Genomic DNA, 20,850 nt, shown 5'->3' with positions numbered 1-20,850 from the left:
TACAATTAAAGATTATAGTTAAGAATCACGACTATTTGATTACTACTACTCTTATGATAAGTTGAGATAGTGTAAATTAATTGATTTGTTTGTTTGGTGTTAGATTCTTTATTTTGTTGATTTTCTCTACTATTTATATACTTTTGTTGTAGTTTATTCCTTTATATGTTTATTTCATTATTGCAATGATTATAGTAGTCGAAAAGCCTCTCTTTTTATTATTTTTTTTTTTTTTTTTGTGATTGTTATTCTTTTAAATTCATTAACCTTCTACTGACATATAGAACTCAACTTACGTCAACTATATATCCACTGTGAGTTCACACTTCATTGTTAGCCACCCCTACTATGGATCCATATCGATTACAAGATCTCAGCGTTGAAATGAGGTATCTATCACTCAGTCTACTACTTAAGCTAAGGATTTGGGTGCAAGTTTTTGGGTTGATTTTGCACCAATAAGCTCTGTTTTTAACAGCCCCTGTTATTCAATCAAATCCCGAGGTGCATGTAGCTCAGTCTAAGCAGGACTGCTCAATCCAGGTCCTGTTGCAGCACATGTAAGGAGACCCAGACTAGGCAGGACTGCCCAATCCAGGTCCCTATATCAAATGGATCCCAGACTCTTGCGGGTCAGTGCACATGTACAAGGAGTTGATCGTATGAAGTGGACATGGTCCGCATAGATTGGCTTGTTCTTTGACCCATGAAGTCCAAATGTTAGGGTCCACCTAATGAACGGGTTAGATCTCACATGTGTGAGAAGTTGGCACATGCGAGCGACAAGTGCCACAAGACTGCATTTAGTATCTCAAAAATCTCAACTGCTCGATCCGGGCGTCCCTTCGTGGCCAGTGAATTTAGACCGTCGAAACAAAAAAGGCCCACAATGCCCACATTTCAACTCAACGAGCAAAGGTATATTAAACTGACGGTTGGGATCATCTGATCGCTCCACGGCACGTTTGGTTCCATCTTGTCAGCTCATCATAGGTCATGACCCAATAAAATGAAACAGAACCCAATTTCAGGTGGACCACACCACAGGAAACAATGCTGATTGAAATCTCACCATTAAAACTTCCTATAGCCCACCGCAACTTGCCATCCAACCCGTTGATATGGTTACACAGACATGAATGAAGAGAAACTCAAATATCAGCTTGATGCAAGACTTTTGTGGCCCCAAGCAGGTTTTAATGGTGGACATTCACTTATCATTGTTTCTACTGTGTGGTCCACCTGAAATTTTAATCTGCTTCATTTTCAGGATCATGCATCAAAACAACTTGAAAAAACGAGTGGATAGCATGGATATAAAACACGTACATCACAGTGGGCCCCACCGTCACAGATCCACTGACCCAAGTGTTTCCCCGCATCCACCTAATCAACGTACGAAACAAAAGGCAGATAACTTACAAAACAATCCCAGAGATTGACGGGAATCTCCAGCAGTGGTTGAAGGTGGGCCCACCGTGCAGCAAAAGCAACGAGTCCCTACTGTGATGTAAACATGACATCCAGTCCGTCCATAATTTTTGCCAGCACTTCTTCGACGGGGAGGCCTACGACTGAAACCTTCTCGGGGCCCACCTTAGTTTAGATTAACCTAACATTTGGACGGCGTATAAACATCACCATGGCTCAAGAAGGTTTCATCAATGGGCCCCATCCCCATTTAAGTTCAGGCTCGAGTATTGACAGTAGCTGGTGCAACTGGCAGACTGAGTGGAGATACGTCGTTTCAACCCTTGAGGTCTTTGTATCGATCCCTAGCGGGGGTGGCTAATATGGAGTGCGCGTACTGACATGGGTGTGTACTAACAAAACACCAAAAAAAAAAAAAAAACATGGACAGATTGAAAGTCGCACCCACCTCTCGGTGGGCCACACAGCTTTTTGTTGCACATGCACCATGTAGGAATGAAGAACAAGAAGCTGATGATTTTGATCAGGACATCTTTCGCTTTCGGGCCCACCTGGTGAATGGCGCGATTCTGTGAAAACAACCCTTCCCCTCGGCAAAAACCCGTTGCCTCGCGGAGGAAGAGGCTATCTGCATCTCACGTGTCAAACTAGTGACAGATCTAGGCCACTCATGTGATGGAAGCCCTGGTCAGATCAAGAACGTCCAGTCATCAGGTGGGTCGCAGATTCACTTTCAGTATAGGCCATTGGTTTTCTCTTTAGCTGTACATTTCTCTCACATCTCAAGTGTCCCACATAATAAACGGACGAGCCTGAATTATGTCTACTGCAATTTTTACAACGTCCCCTAAAAGATGAATGGAGCTGATATGTTACACGTGGCCAAGTTCGCACGTGTTACAAGAATCTCTCTTGATAATCTCTTCGCGCCAATCGTCTTACCACTTCTAACAAAAAGCAACTGCCACCCCCGAATTCCACCTGCTGATCTCTTCGGCGCGAATCGTCTTGCCACTTTTAACAAAGAGACGAGAAAAACTTAAAAAAAGAAATACTGACGAGAAAAACTTTGATACTCGGCGGAGCGTGATCAATGATACGCAAGTACTCTGATCGATATTGCATGCATGGGATATAAGTAAATCAAATTAAACTTAATAAATTATAAATCTCAGCTTAGATGTTTCACGAACTAAAATTTAAGCTTTTTTGACCATCTGACTATTGGATGGGTGGACATTTATTGGACGGTTAAAAGTGAAAAATCTCAACCACTATTTCCGGAGATGGTCGGTTCACGTATCCAGTGCATTTAGTTTGAGTTTATGTATGCTGCGTGCATAACTCATGAGTGTATGTGTATCAATCGTTATTCGCTGCTACCAGAGTATCAAATAACTCCTTAAACAGTGAGGGGCTCTGTGGGGTCCACTGTGATGTAAAGGTTATATCCATGCCATTCATCCATTTTTCTAGATTATTTTAGGAAATAATCTAAAAATGAGACAGATCTAAGTCTCAAATGGACCACACCACAGGAAGCAGCGGCGATAATGGCACACACCGTTGAAACCTTCCCAGGGCCCACCATGATGTTTATTTGCCATCCAACCTCTTAATAAGGTCACACAGATCTGGATGAAGTAAAAACAAAATGTCAGCTTGATCCAAAACTCTTGTCATCCCACAAAGTTATTAACAGTGGGTGTTTAATCCCCACTGTGTGGTCCACTTGAGCGTTGGATATACCTCATTTTTAGAATTACAACTAACATGATATGAAAAAAATGGATGAACGGTGTGGATAAAACCCGTACATCACGGTGGCCCCACAAGCCCTGCTTAGACCAATGCCATCCAGGCCGGGGCAGGACGCAATCCACATCCTAACATAGGGTAGTAATCTCGTATAGGAAATTCGCGTCCCCACCACCTCCACAAACCCCACTTTACACGTGCCATCCGCACCGAACTCCAAATCTCGCCCCTCTATTTCCGGACCACAAAACAGCACGACCGCACGAACAAAAAAACCATAAGACAGAAACAGTCGGAAGGAGGAGGAACGAGGAAAGAAGAAAGGAGAAATAGAAGAAGAAGAGGAAAAACAACACTTACCCTCTCACCCCTCTCTCTTCAGCAATGGATTCCAACCAGCTCATGGACTCTCTCACTGCTCACATCGCTTTATACCATTCATCCATCTCTCCTTCTTCCTCAAATCTCTCAAACCCTAGGAATTCTATCCTCCGTTGGTTCTCCTCTCTCTCAATCCCCCACCGTCAATCCACTCTCTCTATCACGGACCGCGATTTCCTCCTCCTCCTCCTCCAGATGCGGTCCCACCTCCGATCACGTGGCCACGGCCTTTTCCTTGTCCTCCCCGATCTTCCCTCCTCTCGCTTCCCTTCCCTCCCCTCCCTCTGCTACCGCCGCTCCCGTGGCCTCCTCTCCCGCTCTAGCGCCTCTAACCTCTTAGAGCATTCCCTCTCCCGTTCTGTCCTCGTCTTCAGCTCCAAGGAAGGTGAGCCCGTCAGGCCAATCCAGCCGCTCGATTCGATCACCGTCTCGGAGGATTTTGTTAGCGATCTGGATCGGTTTGTCAATGTGATGGACGGGGTTTCTGATGGAGGCTTCCTGAGGGGGGATGAGGGTGGGGCGTTGGGGTCCACGTGGCAGGAGCTGCCATGGTTGAAGGCGAAAGGTTATTATAGCTTGGAGGCGTTCGTGGCCAATCGGTTGGAGCTGGCATTGAGGCTGTCGTGGTTGAATTGCTGCACGGGGAAGAAGCGCGGGGTGAAGGTGAAGGAGAAGGCTGGGGCTGCTGGAGTTGCAGCGAATTTGTTCTGGAGGAAGAAGGGGTGCTTGGATTGGTGGGACGGGTTAGACCCTGGAATTAGAAAGAAGATTTTTAGAATGGTTTTGGGCAAACGGGCAAAATGCCTGGTAAGATTCTCACGAGCTCGGGCGGTGATGCAGATCCAATTCTTGCTTGTTTTATACAAAGTTTCAAATGGCATTACCTATTTGATTAAAAAATTTATCCGCACAATCTGTTTTCCTTAGCCTAATTCATGACATGGGAATATACAATAGTATGGTCGATGAAAACAACATGCTTTGATGGCTTGCCAGATGATATTGCAATGACAAATGGTTTGTGATATTGCATTGGAAAAAAATAGAATTGCACCATGATTTGTGATAAAAAAGGTTTATATGTGGACAAAGGAGGATTTATCTAATATTCATCTGAATGCAGCGATTGGAACTTCAACTCCCACTTACTGAAAAATCACAATGAGTTTGTGAATTCATTTTTCATGGTGATATTGCTAGAGATTTAGTTGGAAGTAGTGCTGTCTGTATAAGTCTGTCCATGATAGAGGATGTGCAATGCTGCTAAAATAGTATGAAAAATCTGAAGCGGGATGTAGCTGATCTTGTGTAGCTTCGCAAGAAATAGATTCTGAAGGAAACCAGAAGAGGCTTGTGCTTGATTTGGGATGGTACTTTAGGCTGACTTTGGAAATAATCAGTTCTATAAAGTGGAATAGCCAAATTACAATTACCTTCCTTGATATTCATGTTGAGGAAGGAGTATGCTCCAGCTCAGAATTATGTTACTTACAAGTAGGACTTCGAAGGAACCCCTGTTTTCCAATTGCAAGATTTAAAATAGGAATTGCCTTGATTGATTGCCAAGGGTGTGGCAACTGGTGGCCCACTTGACATCAATCCTCATCCTTTTTACTGGGTTAGGACTAGTGTTCAAAGTATTGGTATCGCTACAAGTTTTGCTGGCCGGGGATATGGAAACAATATCGATACGGCCGATAATATTGCAGGTAACTAACGGTGGAATTTTTCAATGAAACTTCAGGAGATGCTAAAATACACATATTTGCTTATTTAGGAATAAAAAAATTGTAAAAAGAATGCATGCATAATAAGTTTTCATTTAATGGGGGGCTAAAAGCATATGCTGTCGTAAGAAATTAGTCCAACCATCCCATCAATCTCATCTATCCATCCAACCATCCTACCTACCATCCAACAATCTATCAATATTTCAGAATATTGACAACACGTTATTTCGTCGAGAAAGCGTTGACAATTGGAAAGGAAACAAAAGACTGTGGTCTCAATATTGACCATGTTGCGATAATGATAATATCGCGATATTATTGATATTATCATTGACAATATGAACACTGCATACAACCATGCACCCATAAAAAAATTTTGAAACAGAAAATTTCTTAATAAATAGATTTTTTCAATATTATCGAAATATTGCTGATACACTAGCGATACAAGCGACACTTGGAATTTACATAGTTGAAAATATTGGCAATATCGATACATTGGCGATACAAGTGGCACCTGGAATTTGCACAGTTGGAAATATTGGCGATATCGATACATTGGCGATACTCAGTGATACATCGCCAATACTTGGAATTTCTGATACTATCAGTGTTATCGGTAATCGGTATCGCTACCAGTTTTATTGGTTCGCCGAGTTGGAGATATGGATAATATCGGGGATATTTCAACAATATTGGGGATACTCCGAACAATGTGTTTAGGACTAGCTGGCATCTTACTCTTGCTACAGGGTAGAGGAGTTCTTTCATTTCTTTTTTGATCTTTATCAAGCTAATAATGAAATCCAATGTTCTTAACTTCACAAATGATTGGTCCTTCATTGTTGAGACTGTACAGGATCTTATTTTTATATAACTGAGAACGTGCACATGTATGATAGCCAATATTGAGCTACTTTCAACTGTTAGAAAGGTCCTTTTTATGCACCATTATGTCCTGACTGTCATTATTGTAAGCTTCCAGGCAAATGAGGTTATTAAAGGGGCAAACGATGCTTTGAAGGATGAAATGGGGTTCCTAAATGTTGGAGCAGAACAGCCTCTGAGATATGGCCCAACTCCATCATGTCAAAGTTCCATGAAGGCACTCTCAGGAACTGATGCGGATGTTTGCTTGGGGATCATTCCTGCCTCTATTTCTGGAAAGCCTACTTCCTTGTCCAATGCCGTCAATGGATTGCTTGTCCTTCAGGAGATGTCTGCTATGATATTAGCATATCAACATGGTGAAATTGAAAAAGAAAAATTATTTTTTAGTACATTGGGTTCTGTACATACTGTTTCAGATTTCTTATTCAGGAGATTGCGAGGGTTTCTCATGGTGTTGTCAAGTGATTATATAAAGCGTGAACTTCTTGGAGATGATGATTTGAAGGCCCCAATGAATAAATCCAAGGAGAAATCTGGTGGAGGATCTAGGAAAGGAAAGAACAAAGGCCGCAACACGAAAAAGTTACATCCTGTGCAAAAATCTTCCAGGCCTGATATTGCTCTTCAAAAACATTCCGAGGTATCTTTCCTTTATTTCACATATTTCTTGCAGACTTCTATGCATGAAAACTGCATTTGGAGACGACTTAATTTAATTGTTCCAAAGGGGTTATTTCCAGGAGCATGGATGTGTATCGGCCAGTAGAGTGGACAATAACTCGAGGCTTGGGTATCTGCAGAATGCTACTTCTGTGGAGGCTAATGGAAAGCCTGTGACAGTTAATGGTTGCATTCTTCAGAGGGAACTTTGCAAGGAGACCTCACTGTCAAGCATTAAGGAGGTAATTCTTGCTCTTGATTTGTACTATCTTGCTCGTGTACCACTTCAGATAGTTTATAAATGATTTTCTCAACGCTTAGGTACGTCCAAAAGGATCTGTTAATGGAAAGGTCCAAACTACCGAAAAGAAGAGCAGGAAAGAGAGCAACATTAATAAAAAATCCAGCTTAGAAGAAACTGTTAAAATTGGGTATCCTGAAGAGAACATCACGGAGAATATTTCTTCATCCGTTATTATACAAAGCGAGCCTGCAGCACCCAGTGGGTTAGTTGATCCTTCAGCTGTTCATCATCTGTCAAATGATTATTCAATCAGTGGTGAACTGTGTTCGCCACCAAATTCAAGTCTTTGTAATGCTACTTGTGAGCCTACTATGGAGGATGGTTCTGAAGTGAGCAAAAACATCCAGGAGCATTCTGTCATTGCTGCTGCTGCAGGGAGCTTTCGTTTCCATTCAGAGTGTTCTCAGACTCGAAACACATTGGAAAGTGGTGACTTGCTGAAGCCTGATTTGTTGGATCCAGGAAAGGGTGAGGGGTTACTGCTGAAGGATTCATCTAAATCTTCTAGCTCTAGTCAAAACAACAGCATGCATGATGACAGGAAGGTCTGCAGTTGCATTACTTCCTCCAATGGTGATGCTTCTGGCGGCACTTCTGATTTGAAATCTTTGTCTACTTCACCTGCAAAGGAGCATGATATCATCCCTACTGATGAGGGGCTCAAGCATCAGAATTCTGGATGCTTAAATGAAAGTGCGTCTCAGCCAGCTGTCTTTCCAAAATCAGATGAAGCTGCTCTCCCAAACGATGAAAATGCACCACTTCAGAAGGAAGGAGGAGATTGTTATGTCCATGAACAAACTAGTTCCTTTGGAGGTATGTCGTATGAGTGGCCAAGCTTAGCACCATTTTATTTCCCATCATCCAACTCACAGCATCTCCCGCCCGCCACAGATAGATTGCATTTGGATGTTGGTCAGAATTGGTGTAATCATGCATATCAGTCTTTTGTGTCTACGAGGCATTGTGCAAGGAATGTTTCATTAGAAGGTGGACGCACCCGGATTATGCCCTCTCGAACACTGCCAATGAGCTTAGATTGGCCCCCAATGGTTAGAAGTGCAAGTAGATTGGTTCCATCAGTGACTTGTAGCTATGATTCTGGACTTGTCCCTAGGCTGCAGTCTCCTTTTCATGCAGGTTTTACAGCTCATGGAGTGCATCTTAATGGAATGAAGGATGAGGATGAAAGGAAGTACTCTGGGGATGTCATGGACTTCTGTGACTTGAAAAATGCAGATCTGACAGATGATAGTGACAGCCATTGGGTAGCTGAGGAAGAGTATGAGGTGCATGCATTTTCTGGAAGGGATTATAATCAATTTTTCGGAGGCGGAGTGATGTACTGGAATACTTCTGATCATGCAGGCACGGGCTTCTCGCGTCCTCCTTCTCTAAGCTCAGAAGATAGCTCCTGGGCTTGGCGTGAAGCAGATCTGAATAGAGCTATTGATGATATGGTTGGCTTGCCTGCTTCTTATAGTTCAAATGGTCTGGCTTCTTCTCCACCTGCTGGTCCCTTTTGTTCACCTTTTGATCCTTTGGTACCTGGACACCAGCCCCTTGGTGGTTATGTTATGCCAGGAAGTGATGCCACGGGGAAGGTACTGCATTCCTCATCAACAGTGGCAGACCTGCCAGAAGAGAAAGTCTCTGGATCTTTGACCAGTTCGCCTGCTGGTGTTGTAGAAGGAATGACCGGCGATACGCTTCCATACCCAATTTTACGGCCTATTATAGTTCCAGGTTTATCAAGGGAGAGGTCAAGATCAGAGTTCAAGGTTAATCATGACCGTAAAAGCCCATGCGTGCCTCATACTAGGAGGGAAACCCCTCGGATCAAGCGACCACCATCACCTGTTGTACTTTGTGTTCCACGAGCTCCACGACCTCCTCCGCCCTCTCCTGTTGGTGAATCTAGAAAACAGAGAGGCTTCCCAACTGTGAGGTCTGGCAGCTCTAGCCCAAGGCAGTTGGGCATGAGAAGTTGGTACCATGAAGGAATTAGTTGTGACGAAGCTCGCCTTTGTGTAGATGGTGCTGAAGTTGTTTGGCCTTCGTGGGGAAACAAAAGCCTTGCTGCAAACTCAATGATTAAACCTCTACCAGGGGCATTGTTGCAAGATCACTTGATTGCAATCTCCCAACTAGCTCTTGATCAGGAACATGTGAGTATTTTATTTGTATGATGTAACATTTATTGCATATCATTCTTCTCTGGTGCATTTCTTTGGTTGTTAATGACACGTCACACTGCAGCCAGATGTTGCCTTGCCTTTGCAACCTCCAGACTTACTTAATTGTCCTACTCGTAAGATGTCTTTATCTGTGATGCATAGTCTTCTCCACGAGGAAATCGATTCTTTTTGCAAGCAGGTATCATATTCAATAGTTCTGTCAATTTCTTTTTGCGGCTTATCTTATCCGAGAGCAGTATATCACTATTCCTACTTAGGTTTATTACCATATAAACAAATGTATGTGATTTGTGAAGAATTTTGTTTCCATTGATAATCCAAGCTGACTTTATTAAGGTGAACTGCTGGTTCATCTATTGTTGCAAACATCTAAGGTTGCTGCTGGCAATCTAATTAAGAAGCCCTACATTAATTGGGCTGTCAAGAGGGTTGCACGATCTCTCCAAGTACTTTGGCCTCGTTCCAGGACAAATATCTTTGGTTCAAATGCAACCGGTCTGGCTCTTCCGACTAGTGATGTTGATCTTGTGGTTTGTCTCCCTCCAGTGCGGAATTTGGTAAGAATGATCTTGGTGAATTTCTTATGGGTTGGCCACACATACACTAGGTTGTTATTGTTGGTTTGATTGAAACTTATGGTGGGATATTTTTGGCAGGAACCTATTAAAGAAGCTGGAATTTTGGAGGGACGTAATGGTATTAAAGAAACATGCCTCCAGGTATGCTGGCATTCGTTGCTCTTGCGCCACTGAGTCAGGACCTCTGTCATGTTTGCCATCTTAATGATTCTTATGTGTACTCTTTTAGGAAGGTTTAATATATTGATTCTCATTTCTCTGTAAACAACTCAAATGTTTCATTCTTTAGAAACCATTTTATTTTAGGCATTCTAAATGGAATTAATTGGATAACTAAGGAGAGGTTGATTGCATGCATGCTGTGTTCTGAACAAGCTATTTCATTCCTTCATTTAACCACCTTTTTCCCCCCCGAAAGAACAACACCAATGTCGTGATGATTGATGAAATTCTTCCAACACTACCTATTGACATGAACAAACAAAAATCACTAGGTCTGTTGGCATGTGGTTTTTCTTCTTGGCTTCTTCTCAATGGTTTTTAAAAATATCTGGTTGAATAAAATTTGTAGGGAGTCTATGCTTCTTGCTTTTAGGTTCATTGTTTTACTTGTTCCTTTCTATTCAGTTCAATCCATTGATTGACTTGTTGGGCTCAAATTTTTTTCTCCATGTTGCTGAAAACAGTTTTCCCAACATAATACTTGAGTACATCAGTTGAGTTGTCACAGCATAATACTTGAGCAATTTAGATGATGCTGGACTGAGTGTCATTTCTCTACAAACATAGTTTCTTTTACATGTTTTGGGCAGAAATCATTTCTCTACAATTATAGTTTCCTTTCATAATCTGTTCTTGTTGCTCAGGCACCTTTTTGATTTGGAATATAGGCCTGAGGTTGATTTTCATCTACTATATGAAATGGCTTTGGCTGTTTGGTAAAATATTCAATTTAAATTATATGGGGATTTATTATGACAAATGAAATATATGATATATATATATATATATTTCCTTTGATGAACGACAAATATGATAGTCAGTTATGAATCAAGTTCTGGACCATGTCTGTTTCTTCCATAAATTTTATGCTATGCAATAATGATTGGGATGTTATTTTTTCTTGTCATTGACTCCCGAATTGTCCGCATGAATATTGTTTTCTCATTTTTCTGCCCTGTTCATGGTTAGTGACACCGTTCCAGTTTGGTATTCCAGCATGCAGCTAGATACCTTGCCAACCAGGAGTGGGTTAAAAGTGACTCTCTTAAAACGATAGAGAATACAGCCGTAAAGCCTTTCTTTCCTTTTGATGGTCGTGTGTGTGTGTGTGTGTGTGTGTGTGTGTGTGTGTGTGTGTGTGTGTATTCCTTTCATTTTAATGCCCTCCTTGTTTTAATCTGCTGGTGCATATAATCGTCTTGCTAAAATTTTGTTCTCAGATACCTGTTATCATGCTAGTGGCTGAAGTTCCACATGATGTTATTGCTTCTAGAGAGAGTATTTCCATTTCACATACATCAGAAGTTGAATCAGCCCCCATGACTGGTGAACAAGGCAGTGTTAATCATTCTGACATGTCGGGTTCAGAAAATTCCTTGTTGCCATTGTGCTCAAAAATGGAAAATGATGACAGTATGGATATGAAATCAGTTCGTCTCGACATCAGTTTTAAGTCACCATCGCATACAGGACTCCAAACTACTGAACTGGTAAATTTGTAGGGCCTTCATGGTTTTCATTACTTTAAACTGAGACCTTTGGAAATTGAAATACTTGAAAGATGCCTTATTTGCTCGAGCGACCATGATTCAACTATGTTTTCAGCAAATATGTTAGATGATGTTTGTAGCGTTTGGATGGAACTTGGTTTTCTTTGTTTTTTTTTTTAATTATTATTATTTTTTTATTACTCCCTTTCTAGCAACAATGTACTCTCTTTGGGGATTCTATTGCTGTTTTATGCTTTCTAGAGATGCTGTTCTGTTGGGTTGTGAACAAGTTTTCCCTGTGCAAATTGGATCTTTCCCTTTTTGTCAAAGATGGGTTAAGCTTCACCCTTTTTGTCTTAAGGAGGATTTTGGCCCTATTTTGCTTTAGAACCAGGGACCTGTAGTTCATAGTGCTGGCTGGACCAGTCTTTTAAATAGCAGTAGTGTGTTGTGTAGCATTCAGCCCTTTGTAGTATGTAGTGTAAACTATGCATCTATTTTTTAATTTTAAAATAGGAAAATATGATAAATAGTAAGAAAAAAAAATGCCTAAAAGATGATTCGTTTTTTCAAGTATAAGCATGTTCAAACAAGTTATTAATTATCATTTATCAAAACCCAATCCACATATATAAACCAAATCAAATCATTATCACATCAACAACTTTCTAAGCAAACCACTTTAATTAATAATGTCTAATTGAAACCCCATAAGTCACAAGTATGACAAAAAGTGAAAATCCCATAGGTTGAGAGTATTAACTATTAAGTATAAAATACAAAATACAATTATCATTTATTAAAAAAACGTAGCATACGCTACATATGCTATGCATACACTACGACCCCTGTAGCGTACGCTACAAGGGATTCATGCTATTTGCTAACGTTACGTAACGTTGTAGCTACTCTTTGCTATGCTACGGACGCTTCAAAACACGGGTGGACCTTGGTTTATTCTATACTTGTCTTTGTCCATTCGAAAGTTCATAGTTCATATCTGGTCAAGGATGATTTCCCTGTGTAGATGCATAACTGCAGGTGAAGGCTATTAATCTAGATGCTTGAATTTTTCACCCTTGCAAATCAGGACATTCTGTACTCACCTGACTGTTTGGTCTATGTGTATGTACTGATGGGCTCAATAATGTCAATTCCTCACATTTGGATCAACATTGGGCCAGCTTTTATTGTTGAAATTGATAATAAGACTGGCCTTCATGCTTCATGCAAACCATCAGCCACTGAGTCTCAAGACTCGAGTGTTTTTTAAGTAGTGATAATTTTAATAAAGACTCATAAGCAAAAGCAAAACAGGGAAAGAATACATCAAGGAAAACTACAAAATTACTACCCAAAAAAGGTGGGGAGATCACAATCAGTCATTTCTTTCAAAAGGGAGGCCCAATTTATCGCTTCCACCCTTATCTTTCCCACGACCATCTCCTTGGATCCTGTTCTATTCTGAAAGCATCGACTATTTCTTTCTCCCCAAGTAACTCACCATATAGCTGGAAGCATGAGATGCCAAATAATCGTGCCAATCTTTCCCATCCCGCCTCCATGCTTTAGCCCATAGAAGCTTTCCCACAAATCGAGGCATTACCCACTGCTTGTCAGAAAAAGCAAGAAAGTGCACCCAAACCTTGAAGGTGAATGGGCAATGGATCAACAGATGATTGACAGACTCCACCGCTTTCATGCATTAGGAACAAATGTTGGGGATGACTTTTGGAGATTGTCTATCATCAAAGCCTTTTTCCTTCCTACTAACCAAGTAAATATGGCAACCTTGGGAGGAGCACCATAGAACCAAAATGGAATGCATGAATATGGGAATCGTCCGGCCCAGACGCCCGAATCAACCTATTTATAAAAGGATTTAACTGAGAGCCACCCCAAGCTGTGGATGTGCCAAGTGTTACTAGTGGCAAATGCATATCAATTTGGTCTATATGCTCTTGATGTTTTCCTTGATAGGCAGCCACGAGGCAAATATGTATGGTGTCTGACAACAGTTGGTGTGTCAAAGCAGACATTTTCTCTCCTGCAATGTTGCAGACATTCACAAAGGCAATGGGAATGAGGGAATAATAAGCAAAGATGGTTAAACTATCAATCAGTGCTTGAGTTTCTAATGTTACCCACGTCAAATGCAAGATGGGTGAAGGTGTGTTTGTTGAGATGATCTAAGAAATATGGCTCTATTGGATTCTTGGTCCAAGGAAGAAGCTGGGGCTTAAAAGTTAGTTTGTCATCGTCATAGCTTTGTCTTACCTGTCTAGGGTTGTCCTTGTGATTGCTTAGCAAAGGTTTTGTAACTGGCTTCCCAGCTAATGCCATCTGTCCTTTGGCCAGGCTTGGGACCAGCCACCACGTTGCTAAGAGGTGTTACATGCACAAAAGCTAGTTCTAAGCACTAATTCTGGGTGGCATGTGAAATGGTGGTTCTGTTTTTGGTAGAAAATTCTAAATGTAGATGACATTCATCCATCTTTATATTCTCTATTGGGGTTTGATGAAAATGATTAATCAAGTGAACTTGTAGATGAGGTGGCAATTAGAAATTTTAATATAGAGAAAATGCTAAAGGTAGTTGTGCGAGGAGAGAGTGAAGAGGTGGTTCATGGCGCACTTGCCAATGGTCAGATGTATATGAGATCCCAGGCCATTCTGCGGAGTGCATTCTGACCATGACCTGACCTGGTCTGTAATTCAAGCTGGTCTACTTATCAGGTGTGCCACATTTCCACGTTGAATGTAGAGTATTGGTCTGTTATCATTCTTCATGCTGTCCAGTTTCATGTACGCTCAGCTCACCTGATGATTGGACTGGCCTGATTTTTGGGCAATAAAGGGAAAAAAAGGAAATGCAATAATCCGATGCATTTCCTAGTGGACGGTCTATTACTTGTCTATTTTCCCTTTTAGAGTCATTTGCTATCTATAAAAAGAATTGCATTTGCCAAACTCATGACGAGTGGGGGTACATTTTGCTTATCAATGCTGTTTCTCCTTTCAGGACCTACATTTCTTGAAGTTCCTTGCCTATAACTTATGCCATTTAGTAACTCAAATTGTAATTTTTGAATAATAAAATGTGATATGTTTTTGATTTATCATGTGCAGGTTAGAGAGCTAACTGAGCAGTTTCCTGCTGCAGTACCTCTTGCTTTGGTTTTGAAACAGTTCTTGGCAGATCGTAGCTTGGATCATTCATATTCGGGCGGTTTAAGTTCGTATTGTTTGGTAAGTCGTGCTGCTTTACTAAAAATCTGATCTTATAAAGCCTTGTTTCCGAAACCGTTTATCACTTCGGCAGTAGTTTTCATATGTTCTTGGTGTTGTATTTTTGAATGCTCTATTGTATGGACTTCTAACAACATCTTTAGTTATTAGTTGTGACTGTTGTAGCTTTAGTTTTATATCAGCATAACATAATTCCTGTCATATCTTTTTGCAATGTCTTGGGTGATGCTGGGGAAGATGGATATATTTATCTAGGCTTGACATGGAGGTTGTCCGGCATGAGAAAGAAAGTTTTATAGCGCCCTTCTTTGCTAGCCGAGCTATGGTCTGTCTATGTGGAAGGAATGAAACAATAGAATGTTCAAGAAAAGATCCAAGTCAATGTGGAGAGGGACCTTTCACCTTTGTCCCGAGCACTTCCTTCGGTTTTTAGACTGGCCGAGGAGGAATATGGCTCGATTTCCAAGTTCATTTCAATAGAGAGAGAGAGAGAGGCAACGTGGTGTGGTGTGGTTTTGAAGAAATCTTTGTGACGAGGAGATTGAAGCTGTATCTTAAATAGCAAGTAGTGTATAGTGTAGCATTCGGCCCTTTATAGCATGTAATGTTATGCTACACGATACTTTTTTTTTGAACATTGACAAATTTTATACGAGAAGGCTGAAGCCCAATATTTACAAGTATGAAACCAAAAAAGATTTATAGATCTCGCCAGCATTCTGGCAAATGGGAGGCAATCTTAAAAGCTTACGCCCAATCCAAAACATGGGATTTAGCCCTTTGGAAGACCTCCATTACCTGCCCCTTTCGATTTCTAAAGCATCGATCATTCCTCTCAAACCGAATGACCCATATACTTGCTAGCAAACTTGATTGCTAGATTTTCCTACCAATCTTTCCTATACCGCCACCCAGTGTTCGAAATATTGGTATTGTGTTACGTATCGCATCCTTGGGATACAGATACGTATCGCACGAGATATATTGTTTGTATTGGGTAATTTATCGCATTTTTTGGGAAACATGGGAACACATTGGGAAAATAGTTTATTTATTTATTTATTTTATATATATAATGAAACTTCAGGAATTGTTAAAGCAAACCTTAATACACACTTTTAAATCAAAACATCTCAAAAAAGAAGTGCACATAATAGGTTTTATTTGTATAGGGTCCTAAGCTATGCGTTGTCTGACTGAACTAATGTAACTATATTCAAATTGAATGCATAACATTTAGCGTGTATGTGATGATTATTTCATCAATCACTCCTAAATACTTAGAAATTAGTCTCAATTGATGGCTAGTTGAAGGAAAATTTTGAATTTTTTTTTTAATAATATTTTATTATTTTTTAATTAAAAATTGATTTTATTTTCTGAAAATTGACAAGGACTCAACAAACCAGTAGATCAGCCCTCTTACATGCTTCATTTCATGTTTGGAGTGCAACATTGATTGCAAGCAATTTGGGAGAAATTAGGAAAATTTTGAATTTGCCTCAAAAATTTCCAAATCAGACCACCTACACAAATTTCGAAATTAGAGTGTATGTAATAATCATTTCAGCAAATACTCGTAAATACTTCGAAATTAGTTTCAATTGATAGCTGGTTGAAGGAAAATTTTGAAAAAAGCATTGAGAACATGAAGAACCAAAGAATATTGAAATTAAAGCTCCAATTCCATAATTTTTCATGCAAAACATGAAGAACCAATGGATTTATAACCATTTGACACCAATTTAACATAAATTCAACAAAAAAGGGGATTAGAAATTGGAAATGCCCATTGGATCGAACATGTGGGATATATCGGCACTACCTGTGCGTTTTGTGTCGCGTAGGTGGGATACAAGATATATTGTGGGATATATCGGCCGATATTTTCGATATTTAAAACATTGCCCCCACCATGCCACATAAAAAGGAACGCATCAATAGAGCTCGACATTACCCAATCCACTCTAAAAAACTTGAAGTTGTCCTACATTTCCTTTGAGAGTGAACATTGGGTAAACAGATGGTCCACTGATTCCTCGGCCCGAAGACATAGCAGATAGACATTCAGAGGGATGAAACCTCTTTTACGGAGATTGTCCACCATTAGAACTTTGTTTCTCCCCACTAACCACACGAACACTGCCACTTTTGAGGGGCCACCATACCGCCAAACAAACGCGGTCGGACAGACCCGAATCGAAGCATCATCCCTGCTAAATAACATATAAAGGGATTTCATCGAGAACTTTCTGAATTTATCTTTTAACATTACCATCGAGTCCGACTTTGAGATTTCTGGAACTACCTTTGAAAGTATTCCGAGCGAATTAACCAAATCTGCAGTTTTTTCATCCACCAGATTCCTTTTACACGCTGGAGCTCATACTTCTACCCCTCGCCCAGTGGAAAAAAAAAATCTAGACACCCTCAAATCCACGTCAGAGGAGATTCCTGCTAGCCTTGGGAAAAGATCTTTCAGAATCTGCCCTTCTACCCACTTATATTCCTAAAATCTTCCTAGATTTTTTGTTTTACGGCTGCAACAGGCTTCCATATATATGATGATCTATGCAGCGAAGACGCCCTACTCCACCACCCCCTGCTTCCACCCCATATTTCCTACCTATTACTTCTCTCCAATAACACTCCCCTTCTACCCTATTTTCCTAATAATGCAAAATTCATTTCCCCCAACTTCCTAAGCCCCACTCCCCCTTGGACCCATGGCTTACATACTTCCCATTTCATGAGGTGCATCTCCTCCTTTCCACAAAAAGTCATGCCTTAGCTTTTTCAGCTTCTTCAAGGCTGACTTGGGGCATTTGAAAAGAGACATATAATAAACTAGAAGGTTAGACATTCCTGCCTTGATCAAAGTTATTCTCCCACCCAATGACAAACGATGATTCTGCCATTGAGACAACATTCTTTCAAACCTTTCGACTACTTTATCCCATAGGTGTTTTGTCGGTCTTCTAATGTAAAGTGGGAGACCAAGATACGTTGTGGTAAAGGAACCCACCTCAAAGTTGCAAGCCAATTTCTTCAGCTCCTTTGGAATTCCCACCTCCAAAATTTCACTCTTGCCCATGTTTACTTTCAAGTCCCGAGACCACCTCAAAGTTGACAATTATTGCTTGCAAATTTTCCACATTCGTATCCTTTGCCTCACAAAATAGCACCGTATGGTCCGTATCATCAGCATATTGCAAATGAGAGACTTGAACTCTGAATTATCCACTCTGAAGTCTTTCAACAAACCCACCTCCACCCTCCATGACAACAATAAATAAATATGGGGAAAGGGGATCCCCCTTGATGAATACCTCTTATTGTTGGGAAAAAAACCATTCGAAGAGCCGTTCACCAAAATTGAGAATTTTGCTGACCTTACACATTTCTGCATCTAGAATCACCATTTAGCTCCACAACTCAATCTTATTAACATCTAATCTAAGAATTTCTAATCCACAGGATACTTAATATTTTTAAAGTTAAAATAATAGAAAAATATGATAAACATTAAAAAAATATATAAAAAGAACAATAAAAAAAAGAAAAAGAAAAAGAAAGAAAATAGGCTGCACACATAGGTCCAAAGCTAGGCCACATTATAGAAAACATGTGAAAATATGTAAAACAGTGGACTACACCGTAGGTCCATAGCTGGGCAACACTATAGAAAATAGTGGGCCTTATGAGTTGGATGTCATGAAATACACACACCAAAGTAGGCCGCACACAACAAATGCTTGTAAAACAAGCTTATTCTACAACGTACCATTGAACCGGCATCCCAAAGAGGGAGAAAAAAGAAGAAAAAAAGAGACAAAACGGCATCCAAAAGAGGAAAAAAAAGAGAGAAAATATACTCTAAATCAATCAAAATAAAATAAAAATGATTAATCAAGGTTAATAGTTAGAAATGTAGCTTTATTTCTGATGCAGGACGGATGCATGAACTGAGTAACATGTGAGGTCAAATAGTTGAATTAAGATATTTAATAAAAAAATACAAACATCGCTATAATCATCACAAATATCATGAAAATCAAAAGAAAACCATGCATAATCTTAGCCTAAGCTACCAACATCGTAACTTAAGATCATTAAAAGAAAAAGAAACTAGGATCTAGTGGATGTAGGGATATCCAATTAACATAAGACATGGTCTATTTCAAAATAGGAAACTTAATATAACCTAGGGTGAAAATTAGGGTTTTGGTAATTTGGGAAAGGAGGAAATTTAGGAAATTTAGGAAATTCAGGTTTAGGGTTAGGGTTTCGGGGATGGAAGAAAAGAGTTTTAATATAATGATGGTGGGAAACCAAAAGGAGCAGGTGGGTTTCACACGTGTGGCGGTACGGTCACACGTGTGGTGTGTGAGGATGGGTTCAGGTTGGTTAGGGTTTGGATTGGGGATGGATATGGAAAAGTTGGGTTTGGGAGAAGATGAAGATTTGAGATGGGAGAATTAAGAATCTGAAGAAAATACCTGAATGAGGAAGAAAAGAGAAGATGATGTGGGGATAGATAAAGACCTCGCACATCCGTTGATGAAAATTAGCTTTACACCAATCTTCCTTCCAAATCGCATGGAAATATCTTTAAATCGCATGAAGATGGGAAAAGAAAGCAAGAACTTTTTTTTCTCTCTTATTTATTTTAAATCACGAAATTCAATGAGGGAGAGGTCACATGCCCTCCTCTTTTTATAGATCTAAGAAGTTTCAAAAATTACAAAAGTCCTCCTGTCTTGTGAACTTTAACGAAAATAACCCTAGTCTAAATAAAATCAACTGAAACACCCATAATTTGTCCAAATATAAAATACTCAAAAACTAAATCCTAAAATATGATAAATTCTAAAACTGATGTGGACGATCAACGATCAATGGCTCGATCATGTGATCTATGTGATCCAATGGCCTGATCGTCGCATTCCTCCGATCCAACGGTTTAGATCACTCCATAAAGCAGGTCATGTGCATCTTCCCAGTGTGGGTTCTTCCAGATGCTCACACATGTACATGGGGTCTTCAGCACGATCACGGGTACTCGCCTAGCCACGGGGAAATCGGCGCGGCCCGCTTTATTCTTTGATACGTACATAAGGGTGTACGTGACGTGATGTCCTCATCAATTTCTCTTTCAATTCAAGAAAAAATTGCAAATCTCAAGCTCCAAAGTTTTATGGACATGAAATGGGAGAGTTTTGATTTCTCCTTTATTTGGGGTCCACTGCCAGTGAAATTCTAGCCGCATAATTGTCTAACAGGTCGGATGGAACTGCTAAAATTTTTTCCCAAATGGTTGAGTGGATTGGGAGAATTGAGTGGATGATTTTTTCAGGGGGGCGTCGGTGCTAGATGTTGGGTTTTGAAATGAAAACCCTTATTTCGAAAGATAAGTTTTATTATGGAGTTAAGTTTGCGTGAGTTTGACACCAGTTAAAACAAAGAAAAACTCTCCAGCGGTATATTTTCATGGAGAAATACAGATGGTTAGGAATAAAGATATTCTCTATCCATGATATGGACCACAATTTGGATGGTCCGGATTGATCTAATGTAGTGCCACGTGTGGTGGGGATGAGTCACCACAATTTTCAAATAGGTGTTGAATTAACATTGAAGAAACAATTAAAAAAAGAGATTTCACAGTGTACGCTACCACTATGCTAAATGCCCTGTAGTGTACGCTACTAGGGAAATGCGCTACATGCGCACGCTACATAGCATTTTAGCTATGCTACAAGCACTACTGAAAACATTGGATTGAAGAGGTGGCTAGCCTAATGGGTCTTCTTCAGTGTCCAAGTTTCAACTTGGAGGAACTCGATCAGTGGGTTTGGAGAGTGGATAAGGTTGGTAGATTCTCTGTTAAGTCCTTTTAGTTAGTCATGGATGGGAACCAAGACCAAGTTTTGGCACATCCTACGTGTTGGATTTGGA

At 40.3% G+C, this 20,850-nt stretch overlaps 1 protein-coding gene across 18 annotated transcripts in view; it reads left to right on the top strand.

Annotated features, from left to right (window-relative positions):
* Window positions 1–3,459: 3,459 nt before the first annotated feature.
* LOC131248286 (uncharacterized) overlaps window positions 3,460–20,850 on the top strand; it is a 30,617-nt gene continuing 13,226 nt past the window's right edge. For 13 of the 18 annotated variants that reach the window (XM_058248501.1, XM_058248495.1, XM_058248491.1 and 10 more), the window contains exons 1-10: window positions 3,461–4,377; window positions 6,286–6,831; window positions 6,932–7,093; window positions 7,173–9,323; window positions 9,415–9,531; window positions 9,728–9,910; window positions 10,010–10,072; window positions 11,150–11,221; window positions 11,374–11,643; window positions 14,773–14,892. In XM_058248501.1, coding sequence (XP_058104484.1) covers window positions 3,574–4,377; window positions 6,286–6,831; window positions 6,932–7,093; window positions 7,173–9,323; window positions 9,415–9,531; window positions 9,728–9,910; window positions 10,010–10,072; window positions 11,150–11,221; window positions 11,374–11,643; window positions 14,773–14,892 — 4,488 coding nt within the window. In that variant the 5' untranslated portion in view covers window positions 3,461–3,573. Of the gene's footprint in view, window positions 4,378–6,278; window positions 6,832–6,931; window positions 7,094–7,172; window positions 9,324–9,414; window positions 9,532–9,727; window positions 9,911–10,009; window positions 10,073–11,122; window positions 11,222–11,373; window positions 11,644–14,772; window positions 14,893–20,850 lie in introns of those variants that run through there. The other 5 variants (XM_058248505.1, XM_058248507.1, XM_058248506.1 and 2 more) reach the window with 5 other exon arrangements.

The sequence above is a fragment of the Magnolia sinica genome, chromosome 6, assembly GCF_029962835.1.
Source record: "Magnolia sinica isolate HGM2019 chromosome 6, MsV1, whole genome shotgun sequence".
In the NCBI taxonomy this organism is placed as follows: domain Eukaryota; kingdom Viridiplantae; phylum Streptophyta; class Magnoliopsida; order Magnoliales; family Magnoliaceae; genus Magnolia; species Magnolia sinica.
The sequence above is the reverse complement of the archived record's forward strand: the minus strand, read 5'-3'. Positions and strand labels throughout refer to the sequence as shown.